We start from the raw sequence: 22,252 nt of genomic DNA on the forward strand, positions 1-22,252 counted from the left end.
TTTACAGCATTGGACCTTGCTTCTATAACCAGTCACATCCACAGCTGGGTATTCTTTTTGCTTTGGCTCCATCCCTTCATTCTTTCTGGAGTTATTTCTCCATTGATCTCCAGTAGCATATTGGGCACCTACTGACCTAGGGAGTTCCTCTTTCAGTATCCTATCATTTTGCCTTTTCATACTGTTCATGGGGTTCTCAAGGCAAGAATACTGAAGTGGTTTGCCATTCCCTTCTCCAGTGGACCACATTCTGTCAGATCTCTCCACCATGACCCGCCCATCTTGGGTTGCCCCATGGGCATGGCTTAGTTTCATTGAGTTAGGCAAGGCTGTGGTCCTAGTGTGACTAGATTGACTAGTTTTCTGTGTGTCTGCCCTCTGATGCCCTCTTGCAACACCTACCGTCTTACTTGGGTTTCTCTTACCTTGGGCGTGGGGTGAGGAGATATCCCTCGTCCAAGGTAAGGAGTAGCGGCTGCACTTTGCTGGAGCATCCGTGAAGAGATACCCCACACCCAAGGTAAGAGGCAGGAATAATTAAACCTAAATATAAGTTCTGAATAGAGGACAACTAGAGGGGCATCTCGTTCAGTCCTTTCATCTCTTTTTTAACAAGAAAGGTGCTTTATTTTTTTTTAATGTTTAAATTACAAATACAAATCAAGACCACTTTTTATGTAACAAGCACATACTGAGCTTCAAGTATATGCAAGGCACTGCACCAGGTCTCGTGGTATTAGATAGCCCTCCAAGTGCTGCTTTTCTGACACAGGAACCCAAATATCTTTGTTTACTTCTCAGGATATTTTTCAGTATCAAATAATGGAAAATCCACCTGAAAATTCAGCCCCTTCATCTTATGACTGAAGATACCAAGACCCAGAGAGAGAAAGTGATTTGAGGTCACATGGCAAATTAAAGACAAAGCTGGGAGAAGATCCCTGTCCGTGCATTCCCATAGTAGCAGCTCTCCGTGGTACCATGCTGAGGGAAGGCCATTTGGTAGGGTCAGAACTGAGTCTAAGCCCTGGCTGAGACAGGGAACATGAGAACATTCACTGATTCTAATACAGTTATGAACTGGGTTCTCAGATGTACTGGCATCTCATAGTTTGAAGCTTGCTCATTTCAGAGGATGATTTTGTGTTTGCTCAGATATCTAGGGGCAGACTTTTTAAAAATTTTCATTTTCATTTTATTTTGGAGTGCAGTTGATTTACAATGCTGAGTTAGTTTCAGCTGTACAGCAAAGTGATTCAGTTATACATGTACATACAGCCATTCTCTTTCAGATTATTTCCCCATAGAGTTTATTACTGAATATTGAGTAGAGTTCCCTGTGCTCTATAGTGGATCCTTGTTGATTATCTATTTCATATATAACAGCGGGTATGTGTCAGTCTCTAACTCCTAATTTATCCCTCCCCCTACCTTTTCTCCTTTGGTAACCCAAGTTTGTTCTCTTAAGTCTGTGAGAGTTTCTGTTTTGTTAATAAGTTCATTTGCATCATCTTTTTAGATTCCACATATAGGTGATATCATATATTTGTCTTTGTTCGACTTCACTTAGTATGATAATCTCTAGGTCCATCCATGTTGTGGCAAATGGCATTATTTCATTCCTTTTTTATGGCTGAGTAATATTCCATCATATATATGTACCATATCTTCTTTATCCATTCATCTGTTGATGGACATTTAGGTTGCTTCCAGGAGTGGACTTTATGAGACTTCTAAAGCTAAACTTATTACCCAAACCAGTCCAGAACTGGAATCACATGTTCATAACAAACATGAGCCCTAAGTTCTGACCTGGTGTTCAAGAGCTGCAGGATGCAAAAGAGGGCGCACACCATGGGGCCTTGCCTCCCCTTCTGAGGACTTGCCTACCTCATCCCTCATCTGCTCCCCTCTGTCTCCCACCCTCTCCACAGATGCTGGGACCACCCCCTTACCATTCCTAGAAAGATTTTAAATACCCTGTAATCTGCCCCAAACATTTAACAACTCTCTGGGGTCCTTTTCCCAGGCAACTATGGTGATCTCACCTCCTTTGAAAGACAGCAAAAGGAATAACTCTTTCCAACACCTTCTATATCATGGACATAACAAATATCATTGTATTCGTTCCTCCAACAGTTCAATGAGGAGGGCATTGTTAGCCCATTTAGAAGAAGGGGTTTCAAGCATTGTTAATGTAGTTAATAATCAGGCAGGTAGTTAATGGTAGGACTGGAATTTGAACTGAGGTCCAGCTGTTTTAAAGATCATGTTCTCCCACTGCCAATAACCAGGACCCAGAAAAGCTAAGTTCTAATCCTTATTTGGCCACTACCAGCTTTGTGACCTTGGGCAAGTTACTTAGTTTTTCTGAATCTTAGTTTCCTTAACTACCAGGTGGAAACCATATACCAGTATTGACTACCTTACTGAGTCATCATGAAGATTAAGCATGACGATATATGAGAGAGTGACACGCAAATGTAAAGGCATCCCCAAAGCAGAAAAGGTTCTTTTTCTGGTGGAAGGTCTTTGACCATCAACAGTGATATTCAGTAGGTTATATCATCCCTTGATGGTATCTCTTTAATTTACCTACACCTTAGCTTATTTTTACCATCTCTTGTCATTTTTAAAATCTTTTATATCCTTGTGCAGTTTTTTCATTTATATTTTTCTTGTGTTTGGACATTAGGTATGCATTTCCTCCTTAATGTCGTCTTAAAGAAAATTGTCACTTAATTTTCTTAAGGACAAATAATCTTTTGAAGGGAAGGGCCGCTTAAGTAAAACTCCCACAAATTAGACCCAAGTACAACTATGAAATTTACAAATATGTCTTTAATGGTTCTGCATTTTCAGCATCTGTAATATCCAAGCCTGCTTCAAATGCAAGGTACAGAATATAAAGCAAATAGCATAAGAGAAGTTATTGGTGGCTCCTGGTTCAAGATGACAGAGTAGAAGGACGTGCACTTATCTCCTCCCGTGAGAGCACCAAAATCGCAACTAACTGTTGAACAACCATCAATAGGAGGATGCTGGAACCCATCAAAGAAAGATACCCCACATCCAAAGACAAAGAAGAAACTGCAGCAATAACGTAGGAGGGGCACAATCATGATAAATTCCAATCCCGTATCTGCCAGGTGGGTGACCCACAGACTGGAGAACAATACCAAAGAAGTTCTCCCACTGTGGTGAAGGTCCTGAACCCCACGTCAGGCTTCCCAGCCTAGGGATCCAACAAAGGGACTTGGAATCCCTGGGGAATCTGACCTTGAGGCCAAAGGAGTTTGATTATAGGACTTCCACAGGACTGGGGGAAACAGACTCCAGTCTTGGAGGGCACAGACAAAATCTTGCGTGTACCAAGATCCAGAGGAAAGGAGCAGTGACCACACGGGAGACTGAACCCAAACTACCTGTTAGTGTTGGAGGGCCTCCTATGGAGGCGTGAGTTAGCAGGGGCCCACCACAGGGATGAGGGCACTGGCAGCAGCAGACCCGGAAAGTCCTCCATGGCATAAGCCCTCTTGGAGGTCACCATTAACCCTACCAGACAGCCTGTAGACCCCAGCGCTGGGTTGCCTCAGGCCAAACAAATACCAGGGAGGGAGTGCAACCCCAGCCATCAACAGATAATTGGATGAAAGCTTTACTGAGCAGGGCCTTGTCCACCAGAGCAAGACTCAGTTTTTCCCATAGCCAGTTCCTCGCATCAGGAAGCTTACACAAGCTTCTAAGCCTCCTCCATCAGAGGGCAGACAGAAGATGCAAGAAGAACCACAGTCCCACAGCCGCTAAAACAAAAATTGCATTACAGAAACTTAATCAGGATGAAAAAGCAAAAAGTTATGTCCCCAGTGAAGTGGCAAAATAAAACCCCAGAAAAGCTACTAAATGAAATGGAGATAGGTAACCTTCCAGAAAAAGAATTCAGAATAATGATAGTGAAGATGGTTCAGGATCTTGGGAAAACAATGGAGAAGATGCAAGAAATGTTTGTCAAAGACCTAGAAGAACTAAAGAACAAACAAGCAGAGATGAACAATACACTAGAAGGAATCAATAGCAGAATAATTGAGGCAAAAGAATGGATAAATGACCTGGAGGATAGAATGGTGGAAATCATTGCCACACAACAGCATTTAGAAAAAGAGAATGAAAAGAAATGAAGACAGCCTAAGAGACCTCTGGGACAACATTCAACACACCAACATTCGCATTATACAGGTCCCAGAAGGAAAGGAGAGAGAGAAAGGACCTGAGAAAATATTTGAAGAGACAATAGCTGAAAACTTCCCTAACATGGGAATGGAAACAGTCAACCAGTCCAGGAAACAGAAGTCCCAGGCAGGATAAACCCAAGGAGGAACACACCAAGACACATGGTAATCAAACTGACATTTAATGACAAAGATAAAATATTAAAAGCAGCAAGGGAAAAATGACAAATAGCATAAAAGGGAACTCCCATCAGGCTATCTATCAGCTGATTTCTCAACAGAAACTCTACAAGCCAGAAGGGAATGACACAATATATTTAAAGTGATGAAAGGGAAAAAACTACAATCAAGAATACTCTACCCAGCAAGACTCTCCTTCAGATTTTATAGAGAAATCAAAAACTTTCCAGACAAGCAAAAGTTAAAAAAATTCAGCACCACCAAACCAGCTTTACAATAAATGCTAAAGGAACCACTCTATGCAGGAAAGACAAGAGAAGGAAAGTGTGTGTTAGTTGCTCAGTCATGTCTGACTCTTTGCGACCCCATGGACTGTAGCCCACCAGGCCCCTCTGTCCATGGAATTCTCCAAGCAAGAATACTGGAGTGGGTTTCCATTCCCTTCTCCAGTGGGTCTTCCCGATGAAGGGATCTAACCCAGGTCTTCTGCACTGCAGGCAGATTCTTTACCATCTAAACCACCAGGGAAGCCCACAGAAGGAAAAGACCTACAGAAAATAAACTCAACACAATTAAGAAAATGGTAATAGGATCAAATGCACCAACCCAAAGACAAAGACTGGCTGGGTGGATGAGAACATGTGCATGGATGCACTTCCACTTACCACATCACTCTGCTTGACCCCACCAAATTGTGTGTAATTATTTTATATTGTTAGGTTAATCATGTTCCCGTTACGGCTTGCAATTGTAATTATCTTTAATTTTTTTCTTCCTATTGATTATGAAAACTGATAAACATCTTTTACTATTGTGATTATGTAACAGTTACTTAATACCATTTTATCATGATTCGTCAACAGAAAAATAATAAAACTCTGTATCACCCGAACTACCATTTAATAGAAAAACCTGTAATCATTTTTTAAATCCAGATGCATTTCAGAATTGTCTTGGAGTATTTTGAAAAATACAAATGCCCAGGTATTGCTTTTTCTCTCCAGAGCTCCAGATATGTTTCTAATGAGCAGCCATGTTTAAAAACAAATGGACTATATGATGATCTTTTACTTTTATCTAGGTTTTTTCACTTTTTCTGTTTCACATTCAGGGCTCCTATTTTATTTAGTTTATGTTTTCCAATTTCTCCATCTCTTTTTTAAAATGTTCTTTCTCAAGCCTTTAAATCAAATGTAGTAGAAAAGCTTTTGTGCTGAAGCTCCAATATTTTGGTCATCTGATGCAAATAGAGGACCCATTGGAAAAGTCCCTGATGCTGGGAAACATTGAGGGCAGAAGGAGAAGAGGGCATCAGAAGATGAGATGACTGGATGGCATCACTAATGCAATGAACATGAAGTTGGGCAAACTCTGGGAGATGGTGAGGGACAGGGAGGCCTGGCATGCTGCAGTCCATGAGTTGCAAAGAGTCGGACATGACTGGGCGACTGAACAACAGCAACAAACATATAAATAACATATATGACATATATATTTTAGAAAACTTATGAATTTTTGTTTAACTAAAAAATTTATGACATTTTGATTCCACTTGTTTGACTTAGTATGAATGTGCTTAGTCGCTCAGTTGTGTCTGACTCTTTGTGACCCCATGGACTGTGGTCTGCCAGGCTCCTCTGTCCATGGGATTCTCCAGGCAAGAATACTGGAGTATGTTGCCATGCCCTCGTTCAGGGGATCTTCCCAACCCAGGGATCTAACCTAGGTCTCCTGCATTGCAGGCAGATTCTTTACCATCAGCCACCAGGAAAGCTCTTATATGAATAGAATGCTAGATTTCTAATTGAAAAAATAGATATGCAACAAGCAACAAAAACTTACTGTATAGCACAAGGAACTGTAGTCAATATTTTGTAATAACCTATAATGGAAAATAATTTCAAAAATAATATACGTGCATATGTGTAACAGAGCAGCTTGCTGTGCACCTAGTCAGCTATACTTCAGTAAAAATATATTTGAAGAAAAGATAAAGTTAGAGATAGGCAAGTAAAAAAAAGAGAGGTTATTGGCTTATGAAATGGAAAAGCCCACAGGCAGGCCTTTAGGTATGGCATCATCCAGGTTCTCAATGGATGCAGTAAGTTTTCAACCTGCCATTACACATTTCTTGTTCTGCCCGCCTCTGGGTTAGATTCATTCCCCAGCAAGTTTCCTCCAATTTGGGAGAAAGATGGATTGGATATCAGACATACCTGATCCTCACAAAGAAGCATTTTTTCCCATAGCTCTTCTGTAGGAGACAAAAATCATAAGTTGGCCTCCAAGATTTCCATACTTTGGTGTATATGCCTCTCATTATCTCCTTGATTATGTAAAGGACATGTGACTATGATGAGATATCACTCCTGTGATTACATTATTTTATCCTGGGTGGCCCAGATTCAATCAGGTGAACCCTTTGAAAGCAGAGTTTTCTTGGACTTCCTGGGTGGTCCAGTGGTTAAGAATCGACCTGCCAATGCAGGGGACATGGGTTCAATCCCTGGTCCCAGAAGGTCCCGTATGCTATGGGACAACTAAGCCCACGTACCACAACCCCGTGCTGCGTCTGCTGAAGCCTGTGTACCCTACAGCCTGTGCTCTGCAACAGGAGAAGCCACCACAATGAGAAGCCAGGCACCCCAACTAGAGAACAACCCCCACTCACCAAACTAGAGAAAGCCTGAACACAGCAACAAAGACCCAGCACAGCCAACAAATAAATGAATAAAATTATACAAAAAAGCAGAATTTTCTCAAGGTGATTGCAGAGTAAGTCAAAGAGATGTGCTCTGGTTGGGCTAGGAGGAAGCAAACATTTATGCAATGAACTGCCTACAGGGGCCATAAAAGAATGCAGATATTCTCCAGGGTCTGAGACAATCCCTAGATAATCATTAGCAGGAAAATAGAGATCTGGATCTACATTTCTTTGGAAATAAATTTTGTCAATAACCAGTGACCTTGGAAGAACACCCTGAGCTTCAGATGAGAACTGCAGCCCCAGCCAACACCTTGATATCATCCTCGTAAGCACCTAAACAGAGAACCCTCTCCCACTGTGCTTGGACTGACCTATATTACTATAAGATAATAAATTTGTGTTGATTTAAGTCACTTCATTTGTGATACTCTGTCATCCAGCAATAGAAAGCTAGCACAACTTCTGAACATTCCAATGTATGAGTTAGGATCTTTTGGTTGTAAGCAATAAAAACCAACTGTAGGTAACCTGAGCAAAAACAGAAATTTATTGGAACAGTGTTCATAGAGCCACAGAACATCTCCTGGGATGGATGAGTCCAAGCAGAAAAAAATGAATGAAGAATGTTTCTAGGTCTTCTTTCTCTTTCTCGAGATTTAAATTCCAGGGAGAAAGAAGGTGATTGGCTTTACATGACAGCCTCATCAACATTGTAACCAGAGGGGAATAGTTGGCTTTTTAAACCGAAATTGACAGAGTGACATCAACAACATAGCTGAGTAAGACATACCTCATGTATAATCCACTCTCTATAGCAACAATTTCACATCCATCAGTGGACAGAAATGCCTTTGTGGGAGCTTTGGGATCCAGCACCATACACCAAAGGATTCATAAAGAATCTTGCCTTGCTGACTTGTTGGGTAATGTGCATACAGACCTTGGTCCTGGCTGTGGATCTTACAGTGGCCCATGAACTGGCTCCAGCCGCTCTCATCCATAGTATGGGAGCCCCTGGAAAACACTATCTCAGACAGTCATCCGCAGGCAAGAGACCTTTTGTGGAAGTCCAGGTTCCAGAGAAGAAATTCTAGCACTCTGTTGGAACAAAAAGTATATGCTTTTGGATGTATTGGCATGGGTAAGAGGAACAGCTTTGACTTGCATCATCCCTTCCCTGAGGTGGCACAGCTAAGGAATAAACAACATCTTCTCAGGCCTGTGATTTCTTCTGCAGGGCAAAGTGAGACCATGTGAGTGATGCTCCTTAGCTGTGTGAGGTGCTCCTCAAAGGGCTAATTTCTCTCTCATTACATCCAGAGTACTGAATCATGATCTATATGAGTAGGGGGCAGGAAGAGATAGGACTCCTAGGGGCACTAAAGGGATGCAGATTCTACTAAGTGCATTGTGGGCTCCATCAAGAAGCTAGTCCATGAACTGCTGGGGATGTCTTGCCTGTACATCCCCAGTCAGAATGGCTATCATCAATGAGTCTACAAATAACAAATGAAGAAGGCATGGAGAAAAAGAAACCTTCCTACACTGTTGGTGGAAGTAGAAACTGATGCAGCCACTATGGAAAACAGTATGGAGGTCCCTCAAAGAGTAAAAATAGAGCTACTATCTAATTCAGCAATCACAGTTCTGGTTATACATCTGAAAGAAATGAACTCAGGATTTTGAAGAAATATCTGCACTCCCGTGTTCATTGAAGCATTATTCACAATAGCCAAGACATAGAAAAAAACCCCAAGCATGTGCCAACAGGTGAACGGCTAAAGACAATGTGGTGTGTGTGTATATATATATATATACACACACAGAATGGAATATTATTCAACCATGAAAAACAAGGAAATATGCCATTTGTTATAACATGGATGGAACTTGAGGGCATTATGCCAAGTACAATAAGTCACATAGAGAAAGACAAATGTTATCTGATATCACTTATATATAGAATCTAAAAAAGATGAACTTATAGAAACAGAGCAGAATGGCAGTTACCAGGGGGTAGGGGGTGGGAGAAATAGGGAGATTTTGGTCAAAGGGTACAAACGTACAGTTATGAGGTAAATAAATTTTGGGCACAGCAAGGTGAGGTGGCAAAGATGAGGCCCCATGGAGGTGTCTGGGTGAGGTTCTGCAGGGATTGGCAGCCGTTTCTGTTCCAACTGGCCTCCCATTTCTTTTCAGTCTAGGGCTTTCTCTCAGCTCCTGACCCTGCCTGTACCCTCCTGTAGGTCCCCGCCCCATCCCACTGCACTCACCAGAACAAGGCTGGCACTACTGGACAGCTATTGTTTCATACAATACCTTTCCATTTCTGCCTTTCATGATAAATGATTCTGGTAGGGTTGTTAATCATAATGTCTCATCTCTAGGCTTGTCTTGTTCCCACTGGAAACAGTGGTTGATCCAAGAGGTGAGCATAAGACCCAGCCTGGGCCAATTAGATCGTTTGCTGAGATTGCTATGAGGATTTTGAGTGTTTCTGTTATCTAGCAGTGTAACAACTATCCCAAATTTAGTCATTTAGAACAAAACCTGTTTTAGGTATTTATGATTCTGTGGGTCAGCAGCTTAGGCTGGGCTCAGATAGGCAGTACTCTGGCATCAGCGGGCATCACTCATGTGATGCGGTTCCCTGGTTACTCTGCTGTGGCTGGATGATCTAAGATGACTTTACTCACTTCTCTGGAAGCCCGTGCTGGCAGTCAGTTGAGTTGTGTCCCCAGCAGGCTAATCCAGCCTACTTCATATGGAGAAGCCTGGATTCACCTTTTGGATTCCCACGGCACCAAGAGTTATGGCAAGTTCCAATGTGCAAAGGTTTCTCAACTACTTGAGGGATTTTTTAAAGATGGGAGAAAAAACATGCTTTATATTGATAAGAAGAGATAAGGAGAAAGAAGAGAAAATTTCTGGAATAAGGTCCTTGAGAGGCAAGGAGAAATGGAACCCAGCAGAGGGGGTGATACCAATATAATAGGTTAGAATGTGTACTCACTGTAGTTATAATTTTGATGTATCTCATTTTGAATGATATTGAGGATTTTTCATTCATTTAAAAGCCAGGACTTCCCTGTCATTCCAGTGGCATTCCATCTGCCTGCCAATGCAGGGGACAGGCTGGCAGCTAAGCCCGTGTGCCGCAGTTACTGAAGTCTGCACACCTGAAGCCCATGCTCTGCAACAAGAGAAGACACTGCAGCGAGAAGCTGGTGCACAGCAGTGAAGATCCAGCACAGCCATAAATAAATAAACATACAAACAGACATTTAAAAAGCCATTTGCTACTTCCTTTTCTATGAATTTTCTGTTACTCGTTTTCTAATATGTTTTTAGACCCTTACAAGCCTGAAAATTTCATGAGGGTGAAGATTCTTTGTTTTACTCAGTCATATCTTCAGCATTATAGTACAGTGCTTGGCACACTGTAGGCACTCAAAAAGTATTTGTTGTGGACTTCCTTGGGGGTCCAGTGGTTGGGAGTCTGCCTGCCAATGCAGAGGTTCGATCCCTGGTCCGGGAAGATTCCACATGTTGCAGCGCAAGTACTGAAGCCTCCTGTGCACCCTTGAGCTTATGCTCTGCAAGAGAAGCCGCCACATTGAGAAGCCTGAGTACAACAGCTAGGGAGTAGCCCCTGCATGCAGCAATGAAGACCCAGTGCAGCCAAAAATAAATACATAAAAATTTAAAAATAGTGTTTGTTGTAATTGAACAACATTTGGGTACTTATTATGTGTAAAGGTACTAAGCCTTATGACAGTGCTAGACTTGTATATGAATCACTCAATACGTACTTACTCTTTGCCTGGCTTCTTTCACTCAGTATGATTTTGAGATTCAGATATGTTTGTCTGTTACTAACAGCTTATTCCTTTTTATTACTGAGTATTATTTCATTATGGATATATCATAATTCATCCATATATTTGGTGATGGATATCTGGGTGGTTTCCAGTTTTTGGCTATTACAAACATAAAGTTGCTATGAATATTCACATATAAGTCTTTGTATGTAAATATATTTCCTTTACTGTTGGGTAGATACCTAAGAGTGAATTGGCTGAATCATATATTAGACATATGTTTAACTTTTTCATAAACTGCCAAACTTTTTCCAAAATTGTATCATGTTACATTCTTATCATCAAATGTATGAAAGTTCCAGTTCCTCCATATCCTTGTCAGCACTTGATATGGTCAATTATTTAATTTTAGCTATATTAGTAGGTATGTAGTGGTATCTCATTGTATTTTAATTTGTGTTTCCTTAATTATTAGTGATGTTCAGCATCTTTTTCATGTGTTTACTGACCATTTATCTTCCTTGAGGAATTTTCTATTCAAATATTTTATTCATTTTCTTGTTGATTTCATTATCTTAATATTAATATGAAGGAGTTCTTTATATATTCTGGATATAAGTCCTCTGTCTGATATATGTATTTGCAAATAATTTCTCTGAGTCAATGGCTTGCTTTTCCAATTTCTTAATGGTGTTTTCCAATGAACAAAGGTTTTAATTTTGATGAAGTCAAATTTACCAATTATTTTTCTCTTGTAGTTTGTGCTTCAAATGTGTTAACATAAAGATTTTTCTATTTTTTTCCAGAAGTTTTATGGTTTTATGTTCTACATCTAGGCCTATGGACCATTTCAGTTAATTTTTGTGTAGAGTATAAAATACGGGCCTTTTTTTTTTTTTCCACCATAGAGATACCGTTTGTTGGTTGGTTGGTTCCCCACTGAATTTTCCTATTCCCATTGTAAAAAACCAATTGACCATGTACGTGTGAGTCTAGACCATCACAATGACTATCCGGTAATCATGTCTCTCTGTATGCTTAATGTTTTGCAGGGTTATTTCACACTCATTGCTCCTCTTTTACAGATTTTCCTGGCTGTTCTTCTGCTTGTTTAGCATTATTTTTGTACTGAGATGTAATTCACATGAGTCTACCATTTTGAAGTGTACAACTCAGTGGTTTTTAGTATATTCACTGTGTCAGACATCATCACAACAATCTACTTCTAGAGCACTTTGATCATTCAAAAGAAACTTCATACTTATTAAGAATTAGTCCCCAAAAAATAAAATAAATTTAAAAATAAAATAAAATTAAAAAATAAATAAATAAAATAAAATAAATTTAAAAATAAAATAAAATTAAAAAAAATAAAAAAATAAAATAAAATAAATTTAAAAATAAAATAAAATTAAAAATAAAATAAAATAAAATAAATTTAAAAATAAAATAAAATTAAAAAAATAAAAAAATAAAATAAAATAAATTTAAAAATAAAATAAAATTAAAAAAAATAAAAAAATAAAATAAAATAAATTTAAAAATAAAATAAAATTGAAAAAAATAAAATAAAATAAAATAAATTTAAAAATAAAATAAAATTAAAAAAAATAAATAAAATAAATTTAAAAATAAAATAAAATTAAAAAAAATAAATAAAATAAATTTAAAAATAAAATAAAATTAAAAAAAAAAAAAAAAAAGAATTAGTCCCAAGTTTCCCCTTTCCTTGTCCTCTGAAAGCTACTCATCTACTTTCTGTCTCTATGGCTTATGATAGGCATTTTGTATTAACGTGATCATATAATATTTGGTCTTTTTGTGTTTGGCTTGTTTCATTTAGCATACTGTTTTCAAGTTTCGACCATGTTGCAAGTATAATATTTTATTGTTTAGATATACGATTTGTTTATCTATTCCTCAGTTCGTGGACATTTGGGTTGCTTCCAGTTTGGGGCTATTTTGAATAATGCTGCTATAAACATTCATGTACAAGTTTTAATATGCACATGTTTCAATTCTCCTGAGTATATGCCTATGAGTAGAATTGCTGGGTTATGTGATAATTCTATTTAAATTTTTGAAGGAAATGTCACACATTTTCCATAGGGAAATTTCCCACGTTTCCACCAGTAATGTATAAGAGTTCCAATCTCTTAACATCCTTACCAACAATTTGTGTTTTAAAATTTTAGCCATCCTAGTGTGTGCGAAGTAATAGTTCACTATAGTTTTGATTTTCATTTCCCTAGTGACCAAAAATATTGATCATCTTTTCATGTGCTTGTTGGAGAAATATCTATTCAGATCTTTGGCCGATTTTTACTTTTTTTTTTCTAGTTCAGTTACATTCTGAATACTATACCCTTATCAATATTTGATTTACAACTATTTTTTCTATGGATTGTCTCTACCTTCTTGATAGTGTCCTTTCTGCACAAAAGTTTTAAATTTTGGTGAAGTCCAATTTACCTGTTTTTTTTTTTTTTTTTTTTTTTTTGCTTGTGATTTTTTTTTTTTGAGTCCTCACTATTTTTTGTACATTAATTTCTCATGCAAACTTTCAACCAAGATTATCTTGTGCTAAAACTTTTGTTGGTATTTGTAGAAGTATGGGTTGATTAATTTAGAGAGAATCATGGGCTTCTTAAAAAGAAGTTTCCTATCAAAGACTAAGATACATCTTTCCATTTACCCAAGTCCTTTCTGTATTCTTCAGTAATGTTTGAAAGTTTGTTTCACATAGATCTTACACTTTATTACACTGTATAAATAATACAGTTTATTTATGAGTGTTAATCTTTTTCATTATTGTAAGTTGGTTCAATGTTTAAATGCTGTCAAATAACAAATGTTTGAAGTATTATGTGAGCTCTTCTATTTTCTATGGTCCAAATTCAAGCCAAGTTCAGATCTGCATCCTCAGCAATTTGCTTTATAGGTAGGGACGCTGAGGTCTAGAGATGTTGAGTGACTTACTCAAGGCCGCACAGCAAGCAGATAGCAGAGATGGCACTAAGACCCAAGTGTTCTATCTCCACATTTTACCTGACTCTGAATCTAGAGCTCTGTCGTCTCACCAACCACCATAAAATACATGAATCTAGGAGAGCAGCGAACATTCTTAAATGCACTGGGAACTTGTATTTGCTTAAGGTGAAGTCGCTCAGTCGTTTCCGACTCTTCGCGACCCCATGGACTGCAGCCTACCAGGCTCTTCCATCCATGGGATTTTCCAGGCAAGAGTACTGGAGTGGGTTGCCATTTCCTTCTCCAGAGGATCTTCCCGACCCAGGGATTGAACCCAGGTCTCCTGCATTGTAGGCGGACGCTTTACCATCTGAGCCACCAGGGAAGTCATGTATTTGCTTAGGGGCTGACTACACCAATCAAGATAGGAATTAGATAAAAATTAGACAAAAAGAAGGAAATGGCAACCCACCCCATTAATCTTGCCTGGAGAATTCCATGGACAGAGGAGCCTGGCAGGCTACAGTCCATGGGGTTGCGAAGAGTCAGGCATGACTGAGCAACTATCACTCAGACAAAAATTAGAAAGAAGGAAAATAAAACAATAGTTAAAGGATATGACAAAAAAAAAAAAAAAGGCAAAAATTCAGACAGACATATACACACACCCCAAACCCTCAAACCTCCAGAGCTTCCTGCCTGTGAACCGAAAGGGGGAGTGTGAGTTTCTTAGCCCGGTTGGCAGGTGCCTTCTCAAAGGCCCATCGTCCTCCACTTCCTGAGGAGGCAGCAGGAGAACAAAGCCAGCAGAGACTCGTTTCCTCTTCTTCATCCAGTCACAGCTGCCTCAGCCTCTGCCTCCTGGCACCATCCTGGGAAAGGACAAGATGAAGTGGACAGCACTTGGTATTGTGGCCATCCTGCAGGCACAGTTCCCAATTACAGGTAAGGCTGGATGTTTCGATGGAAATGAACTTTTAGAAACTCTTTGTACATATGTGTGGGGTGGAGGGAGAGAGCAGAGGTGTGGAGAAGAGCCAATGTCTCCTTTAAATCTTGCCCTCCCCAAAGCAATGGGCAGCTGAACAGGGAAGGGTTTGTTTCTATAGAGACATCTGCTTCAATATGGCCAAGTTGGAAATTAGCTTAGAGTCAGCTGCTTGAAAACAGAGCTGTGTGAAGTATGGATTTTTCCAGGGATAAAAGGAGAGAGGGGGAAGGATGAGGAGGAACTGAGGCAGGGCTTGTGTGGACAAGAGGAGAGGGAAAACTTAACAGAAGCTGGGAGGGACCAGAAAACATCACCCGGGCCACGTTTTGTGCTGAAGCATTTTCCGAGTCTTTGTGTATTCTTCTTTTACTACCTTGCTGGCTCCGTCACTCAGCCGCCTTCCTGCTTCGCCAACAAAGAATGTTTCATGTGCTGTTGGGCAGACAGGGTCATGGCTGGGGTCATGGCTGTGGCTTACTTGAAGCATCTCCATAAGCCAGGCACTTACTGGGCTAACGAAGGAGGGACGCGGCCTTCCTCAAGGCCCACATCTAGGCTCAGCTCTGACATGGCTGCCCCTGCGCCCCACAGCCAAGGGCTGCTTGCTGACACACCCACCCCGGGCTCCGTGACTCACCCACTGCCCCTTGCTTTAGGCAGCTGTCTGTCTCAGGCCAAAAAGCCAGAGATGCTGACAGCATGTAGGGGACAGATGAGAGGATGTGACTTGTTAGGTCACCACCACGAGAAACAACCAACCAACGAGAGAACTTACTCCTCACTTCATCTCAGTCCCCGGAGACTAGCTTTTCTACAATCCTTTCATTCCCACTGTGTTTTCCAGCTCAGATAATAATAAGAAGAAGTGAAAAGAAGACAAAATGGATTCTGTCTGGGGTTTGGCATCTTGGCATTTTTACAAGAAATGGGACAGGCTGTATTTGAATCTAAAAAACTGGGAGAGTGGTCAAAAACCAACTCCTTTTCTCCACTTTACAGCTCACCTCAGCGTGGGAGGGCGTTTGGCAACAATGGTGGGAGAGCTGGGGAGACCACGGGCACTTTTGCTCCTACCAGAGAATATGGCACAGCCCCGGCCTAGGGCCTTGGGGGTTTCGAGGACTAAGTAATCATGGGGTTTTCTGTAACATCACAGCTCTCTTCTCAGAAAAGGGCTTGCTGGGTATGAGTCACGTGGCACTGTGGGGTAAGGACACCAGGGCGAGCCCAGAGCGGCCCATCCTGGTGTGCAGGGCAGGGGGGACCCTTGACGCCATAAAAGCCCATGAATTCAATGACTTCAGAGGGAACAGATGACATCAATAGATTCAGACCCTGGGCTTCAAGTGGGGGACTGTACTCAGGAGATAATCTCACCATCTAAAGTTTCCTCAGGGCTCTATTTGTTTTGAGCCTTGGGGCTAAGGCAGGGGCAATAGAATTAGAAAAGAAAAGAAAAGCTGCTTGAGTGGTAGTGACTGCCAGGAGTGGTAAACAAAACCCCACCCAGAAGACAAGATGGGGGCCATGCCCATTTGCACAAGCAGTGTACAGGAAGAAAAGCTTTAGATTCATCTTTCAAAGCCACTTGCTTTGCCAGTTTGGAGATTGAAATTTCAGCTATTTTTAGATGACGCTCCTAGCCTCATTGAGGGAGGGCAAGGGAGGCTTAGAGGGGCCTTTAACACCAAGGGCTACAAAAGGCACCCATGTTGGCTGAGAAGACACGCTTTATGATTTCCTTTGGAGGAAAGGCTGCTGATGAAATTTGAGTTGCGGTCTTCCTTTTCTCACTCAATTAAGTTACTTACTCCCCAAACCCTTTTAAGATTTCTTCTTTTTACTTAAGACTTTTCCATTTGTTTTCTTGCAATTGCCCAGATCATTAAGATCACAGCAAATAATGCCCCAGTCTGTCTACCTGAGGAAGTCTTCCTGGGTGAGTCTGCTAAGACAGGCACTTGAAGCTGAAAGAGATTAAGATGGAGCGCCTAATGGTATGGGCAGAGTTTTGTCTGCAGAGCCCTCAACTCATCAGTGCCTTTAACACCAAGGTGGTCACTACCTCACAGTGGTCAATGTGGCCTTGGTCCTTCCTTTGCAAGGAAATGCAGCTTTGACACACAGGCTCAGGAAAAGGTGACGTGGGAAGAGTCAGGCCAATTACAGTGCTGCCAATTTCTCAGCTGTGCAACCTTAGGCAAGTCACTTAACCTCTCGGGGCCTTAGTTTTCTCACCTTTAAAGTAAGAATAGCCTTCATTGCAGAGTTGTGAAAATGAGAAGTAAATGTTGCATGTCTGATACATACTAAACCGTCCATACGTAAAAGTTGTATTAATTTTTATTACTATTACACCCTGGACTGTTTTCTTGTTTTCATTACCCAGTGACAGGAAATGGAAACCCACGGTTAAGATTCTTAACCTGCTTTTGATTGTGTTGTAGAGCAGCACTGGACATTTTCTCCATCTGTTGAGATCCAGTTCACCCTCCTTTTGGTTTTTGAGCATGCCCATAACAGCTCGGGAACACAGTGGCGATCCCTGCCAATGGGAGGCCCAATTGTGAACAAGTGTCAAACCTTTGCTGGGTCATAGGATGAGCGTTACAGCAACCATTTTTATTTTTCGGAGATACTTATTCTCTAGGGGATATTCCCTCAAAGTGAAAATATGACGAATAGATATAAGTAGTTAGGGGGAGCAAATTAGAACACAGTTTGCCTGGTCATCACTGGTCAGGGTGGCCAACCAGAATTTCAGCCAAATGGTTGGTGTGGCTGCACAGTGACCAGGGTATTTAACTGATTTAACTGAACACTCTTTGCAATCAGACCTTTGCTTAAACTGCTTGGGCCCGTGCTTGAGGGAAGCTTTTGAGTGACGCCAGGACGCCAGGAAGTTTTTCATGGATGGCACTGTTCACCAGTGGTTTATTTTGATTTCTGGTCATCTGGCTCTACTTATCCACATGATCTGCTTCATTTTCTACCACGGCCTTTCTCAGATTTGTTAGCCTATTTACACATCTGCTGCTGCAAAACATTCCCCAGAAAAACAGCTGTGAAACTGTTGCTTAGGTGAATAACCACTGCTGAATTTTTTAAAAAAAAATCATTTTATTTTTGCCTTTGTCTTAAAAAAATTTTTTTTAATTGGATATGCACTTTTATTTTCAAGAATCCCTGAATATGGTATTTTCTGTTTTATTTTAAAGAATTCAGGCACCACTAGGGAACTGTCTTGCTTTAGAGTTGTCCCAACATACTCTAATCCTTTTTCTCCTGAGCCTTATTTACCTATGGGGGCTTCCCTGCTGGCTCAGCTCGTGAGGAATCCTCCCGCAATATGGGAGACCTGGGTTTGATCCCTGGGTTGGGAAGATCCCCTGGAGAAGGGAAAGGCTACCCACTCCAGTATTCTGGCCTGGAGAATTCCACGGACTGTATATCGCAAAGAATTGGACACGACTGAGTGACTTTCACTCATAGCTAACTGATTAAATAAATAGCAGCAATAGTTCGAAATAAATTTCTTCTCTGTTTGGGCCAAGGTTAGTTCTTATCAATACTAAAGTGACTGTAGATTTAACCAATTTGAGAAAACATAAAGTCCATTTGGTTAAAAATAATCAAACTAGTCATTTGATCTGTTAATTGAAACAAAATGATCTGTTTAGTCACTGCACATACACAACTACTCCTTCCATTCTAAAACACAGTTTGTGTTTTCTGAGGGAAAAGATGCTTTAATCTTGCTCAGAGATACCCCAGCACTTAGCACAGTGTTTGAAGCAGAGCTCACACACAGTAAATATTTGTTGGGTGAATTAAAAGGGTGGGTGAATAAATGAAGTCTAGACCTTTCTGTGTGATTAAATTCACTGTAATGGTTTATGGAGGGGCATTATTTAGACCTTTCTTCTAGAGAACTTAGCGTAAAACAAAGTACTTTAAAAATTAAACAGGTGGAGAGAACAAGGCAGTTTGAGTAAACAGACTGATAAACATTATTTATAAGGACGGTCTAAGATAAAATCCTACCACTGTTAAAATTTTCTGATTGGACCATAAGAAATTTTCGATATTCATTTATTTGAGACCTACAAAAGTGATCATTTCATATGATTCAACTAATACTGTATCTTGAAAACTAGACAAGGAAAAATGTTCATTTTTCTGGTTTGGCTTTAACATTAAGGAAAAGCAGAAAATAAAGAAGGCTACCACTGTTGGAGATTAACTAATGGACTAATAAATTAACGAAAGGCAAGAAGGAGAAAAATAAATATTTGTGGATTAAAGCATAAATCAAATTATTCAATTGTCTAACTGTTTCAAAATATAGAAAGAAAAAAAAAGCAGGATATCTAATCATTATAGTCCAATATGGTCTCAGTTACTAAGTAAATATCTCAACTAGCTATCATTTTTTCCTGTCTTCATTTGAAATATTTTACAAAAAATATCATAAAATCAGAGGAAGTTATAAATTTGAAAAAAATTCCATTCCAATATTTTCCCAAGTGTCTACATATCTTTATATAGCTGTTATTTGTTGTTCAGTTGCTTAGTCGTGTCCGACTCTCTGCAACCCCATGGACTGCAGCACACCAAGCTCCCTGTCCTTCACCATCTCCTGGAACTTGCTCAAACACATGTCCATTGAGTTGGTGATGCCATCCAACCATCTCATCCTCTGTCGTCCCCTTCTCCTCCTGCCTTCAGTCTTTTCCAGCATCAGGGTCTCTTCTGACCCTGAAGTCGGCTCTTCGAATCAGGTGGCCAAAGTATTGGCGCTTATTACAGTTCTATTACAAACACAATTTCATGTGCTTTTTTTCCTTAATATTTTATTCTGAGTATCTTTTTTATGCTTAGCTTTCATGATTATTTTTAATTGTTATGTTAACTTCCATAGTTTATGCATCATATTTTCTTACTTATTGTTGGATATTTGGGCTATTTCTAATTTTTGTTATTATAGCTAATCCTGCAAGAAAATCTTAACATATATAGCTTAAATTTTTTTTTTCTGACTTACTGCCTTGGGCTAATTTCTCTAGGGTTGATAAATAAAATAATAGGTTAAAGTAAAAAAACATTTCCTAGGATACTTTAGACTTCTATTGAAGTCTAAACAGTTTTTCCATCAAGGAAAGAGAATTTTTTCCCTAACTGACCATCTGCAAGTGTTTCTTATCTTTTCTGGAGCAGGCAATAGGGTGGAGGGACAGAGGAGGCCATTGAACCAAAAAGATCTGGATGTAAGCCCTGATTCCTCACCATCCTTTCACTGTGGCCTGTTGCTTACCTTCAGAGCCCCGTTCTTCTATGAGATGGCGGTAGCGATGTCTTGCCTCATGGAGAGCAGTGTGGGCTGGAAATACTACTTAGAAGTGCCTGTACACAGAAGTGCTGCAAAAGCAGTAACCATTATGATATGTGCCTCAGTTTCCCAACCTACAAAACAGAAAGGATATCATTTTTCTGGTAGAAGAAAGTAGAAACCTTGGTACTAACATGCTTTCTTTTTCTTCCTCTGTCACTAAATTGCAGTGTAAACTTGGGCAGAAATCTCTTTAGTTTTTGCATCGGTAAGATGAGAAGAGAGCTGAACACCCCTTTCAGCTACAAAATGAATTGCATGGTCTTGTAAAATTACCAGACTTTTAAGAACGTTTAAGTTGCCTACCGTCTCACTGGTATTGGCTCATAGCATTAGGAACCTAAATCTTACTCTTCCCTGAAGCTCCAATGAACAAATAAAACAAACACTTAAAAAAAAAAATCCAGACTTCTACCTTATCACATATTTTTAACTCTCTAGGCGGAAGCTCCCACTGTGAAAAATCCAAGGACAGAGTCCAGCATTTTCTGGCTTGTCCCTTACGCTTGTTCATCGACCGTAGATTTATGGCCACACAAGGACTTTGTTGGTGAGAATTGACTTGAAGAGAAAGCAAACTGCTGTCTGAAGCAGTCAAATTGCAGTGGTGGAAATGTTAGGAGCTTCCACCATCCACTTTGCTTGCCGGTTATGATTTGTGATACTCAGCAACTAATTTTCAGGCTCAAGGGGAAAAAAATAAATAGAAAGCATTTGAACAAAGACAGGCAGGATCCTCGCTGGTCCAGACCAACACTCTCTTAGTGCAGTTACCCCTTTATATTTACAAAATGCTTTCCAATACCTTCACTCATAACTCTCCTATGGCAAGTCAGCCGAAAAAGTAGTAAGATTCTCTTTTTATAGAAAGAGAAATGAGGATCAGAGGTTTGGTGACTTGCCTGAGTAGAACCAGGCCCCAAACACAATTTTTCTGATCCCTTCAAGGTGTGTGCTCTCGAATGTTCTATGCAGCCTCTCCACCAGGCTTTTTGTCAACTTGAAATATTATGCATGCGATGACTGAATTCTGAAGCAGACTTTTGAAGGTATTCCCCTTAGTTAGCATGTATTGTGATTTTCCTTTCAATTTCTGAAGTAAGAAATAACTGTTTTGATACTGAGTATCCTCATTATATATTTTTTCCTGAGTATAAAATATTTGGTTGTTAATATAGGATTGCGTTTTCCTCTGGCATATTACTATAATTCTGAACTCATGTTCACCCCAAATGGTAAAATCCATCTTTCCTGTTTTCCTCTTAATAAAAACACATATTTGGGAGCATTTCTTGAGAGGGACCAGCCTCAGTTTGCAATTCAACCAGCTTCTGTGTATGTAGGGACCCCTCCTTGCCCCTACCACATTATGATAGGTGGAGATCAAAATATAAATTAAATTGTATTTGAGAAGATTTGATCCTAAAAAATAGCCTTTAATCGATCTGTTTGGTAACAATGTATCTTCATTAAGTGTGTAAGATTTTGTGGGATGAGTTTTTCTAAAAGAATAGTGTACTATTAATATTACACACAGACCTTGAGTTGAGATTTGGTTTTTTGTATAAATCCTAAAGGAGTGGGAGAATTGTCTTTAAATAACAAATGTCTACAATCAGTTATTAATTATTTATGTCAGATTTTAGCCTTGAGCCCACTTACATCTGCCTGGGCTGAGCTCTGAGAGTGCAAAGCCTTTTGCTGTTGGCTGGGGCAAAGCAAACAGAAAAGAAATCTGATGTTCAGAGCAGAAGCATTAAATTGCCAGATTCTGAATATCAGTGAATCTTAGTGCGGCTGCTCCCCAAGATGCCCGGCAAGAGGACTGGGAAAAGAGAAGTCCCTGGGAGGTTCTCCAGGTGTCTGTAGGGCTGCTGGCTATAGGTGCGTGGCTTTCACCAAACCCCAGAGCTGGGGAGAATGGCTTAGAACCAACATCACCATATAAGATTAAACAAATCCCCA

The 22,252-nt window shown here is 40.0% G+C and overlaps 1 protein-coding gene across 1 annotated transcript in view; it reads left to right on the forward strand.

Moving 5' to 3' along the window:
* The first annotated feature begins 14,765 nt into the window (after positions 1-14,765).
* Positions 14,766-22,252, forward strand: part of CD247 (CD247 molecule) — an 83,026-nt gene continuing 75,539 nt past the window's right edge. The window contains 1 exon segment of the mRNA NM_001290969.1: positions 14,766-14,852. Within this exon segment, the coding sequence (NP_001277898.1) occupies positions 14,795-14,852 (58 nt within the window). The 5' untranslated portion in view covers positions 14,766-14,794.

Source organism: Bubalus bubalis, chromosome 6, assembly GCF_019923935.1.
Source record: "Bubalus bubalis isolate 160015118507 breed Murrah chromosome 6, NDDB_SH_1, whole genome shotgun sequence".
NCBI lineage: Eukaryota > Metazoa > Chordata > Mammalia > Artiodactyla > Bovidae > Bubalus > Bubalus bubalis.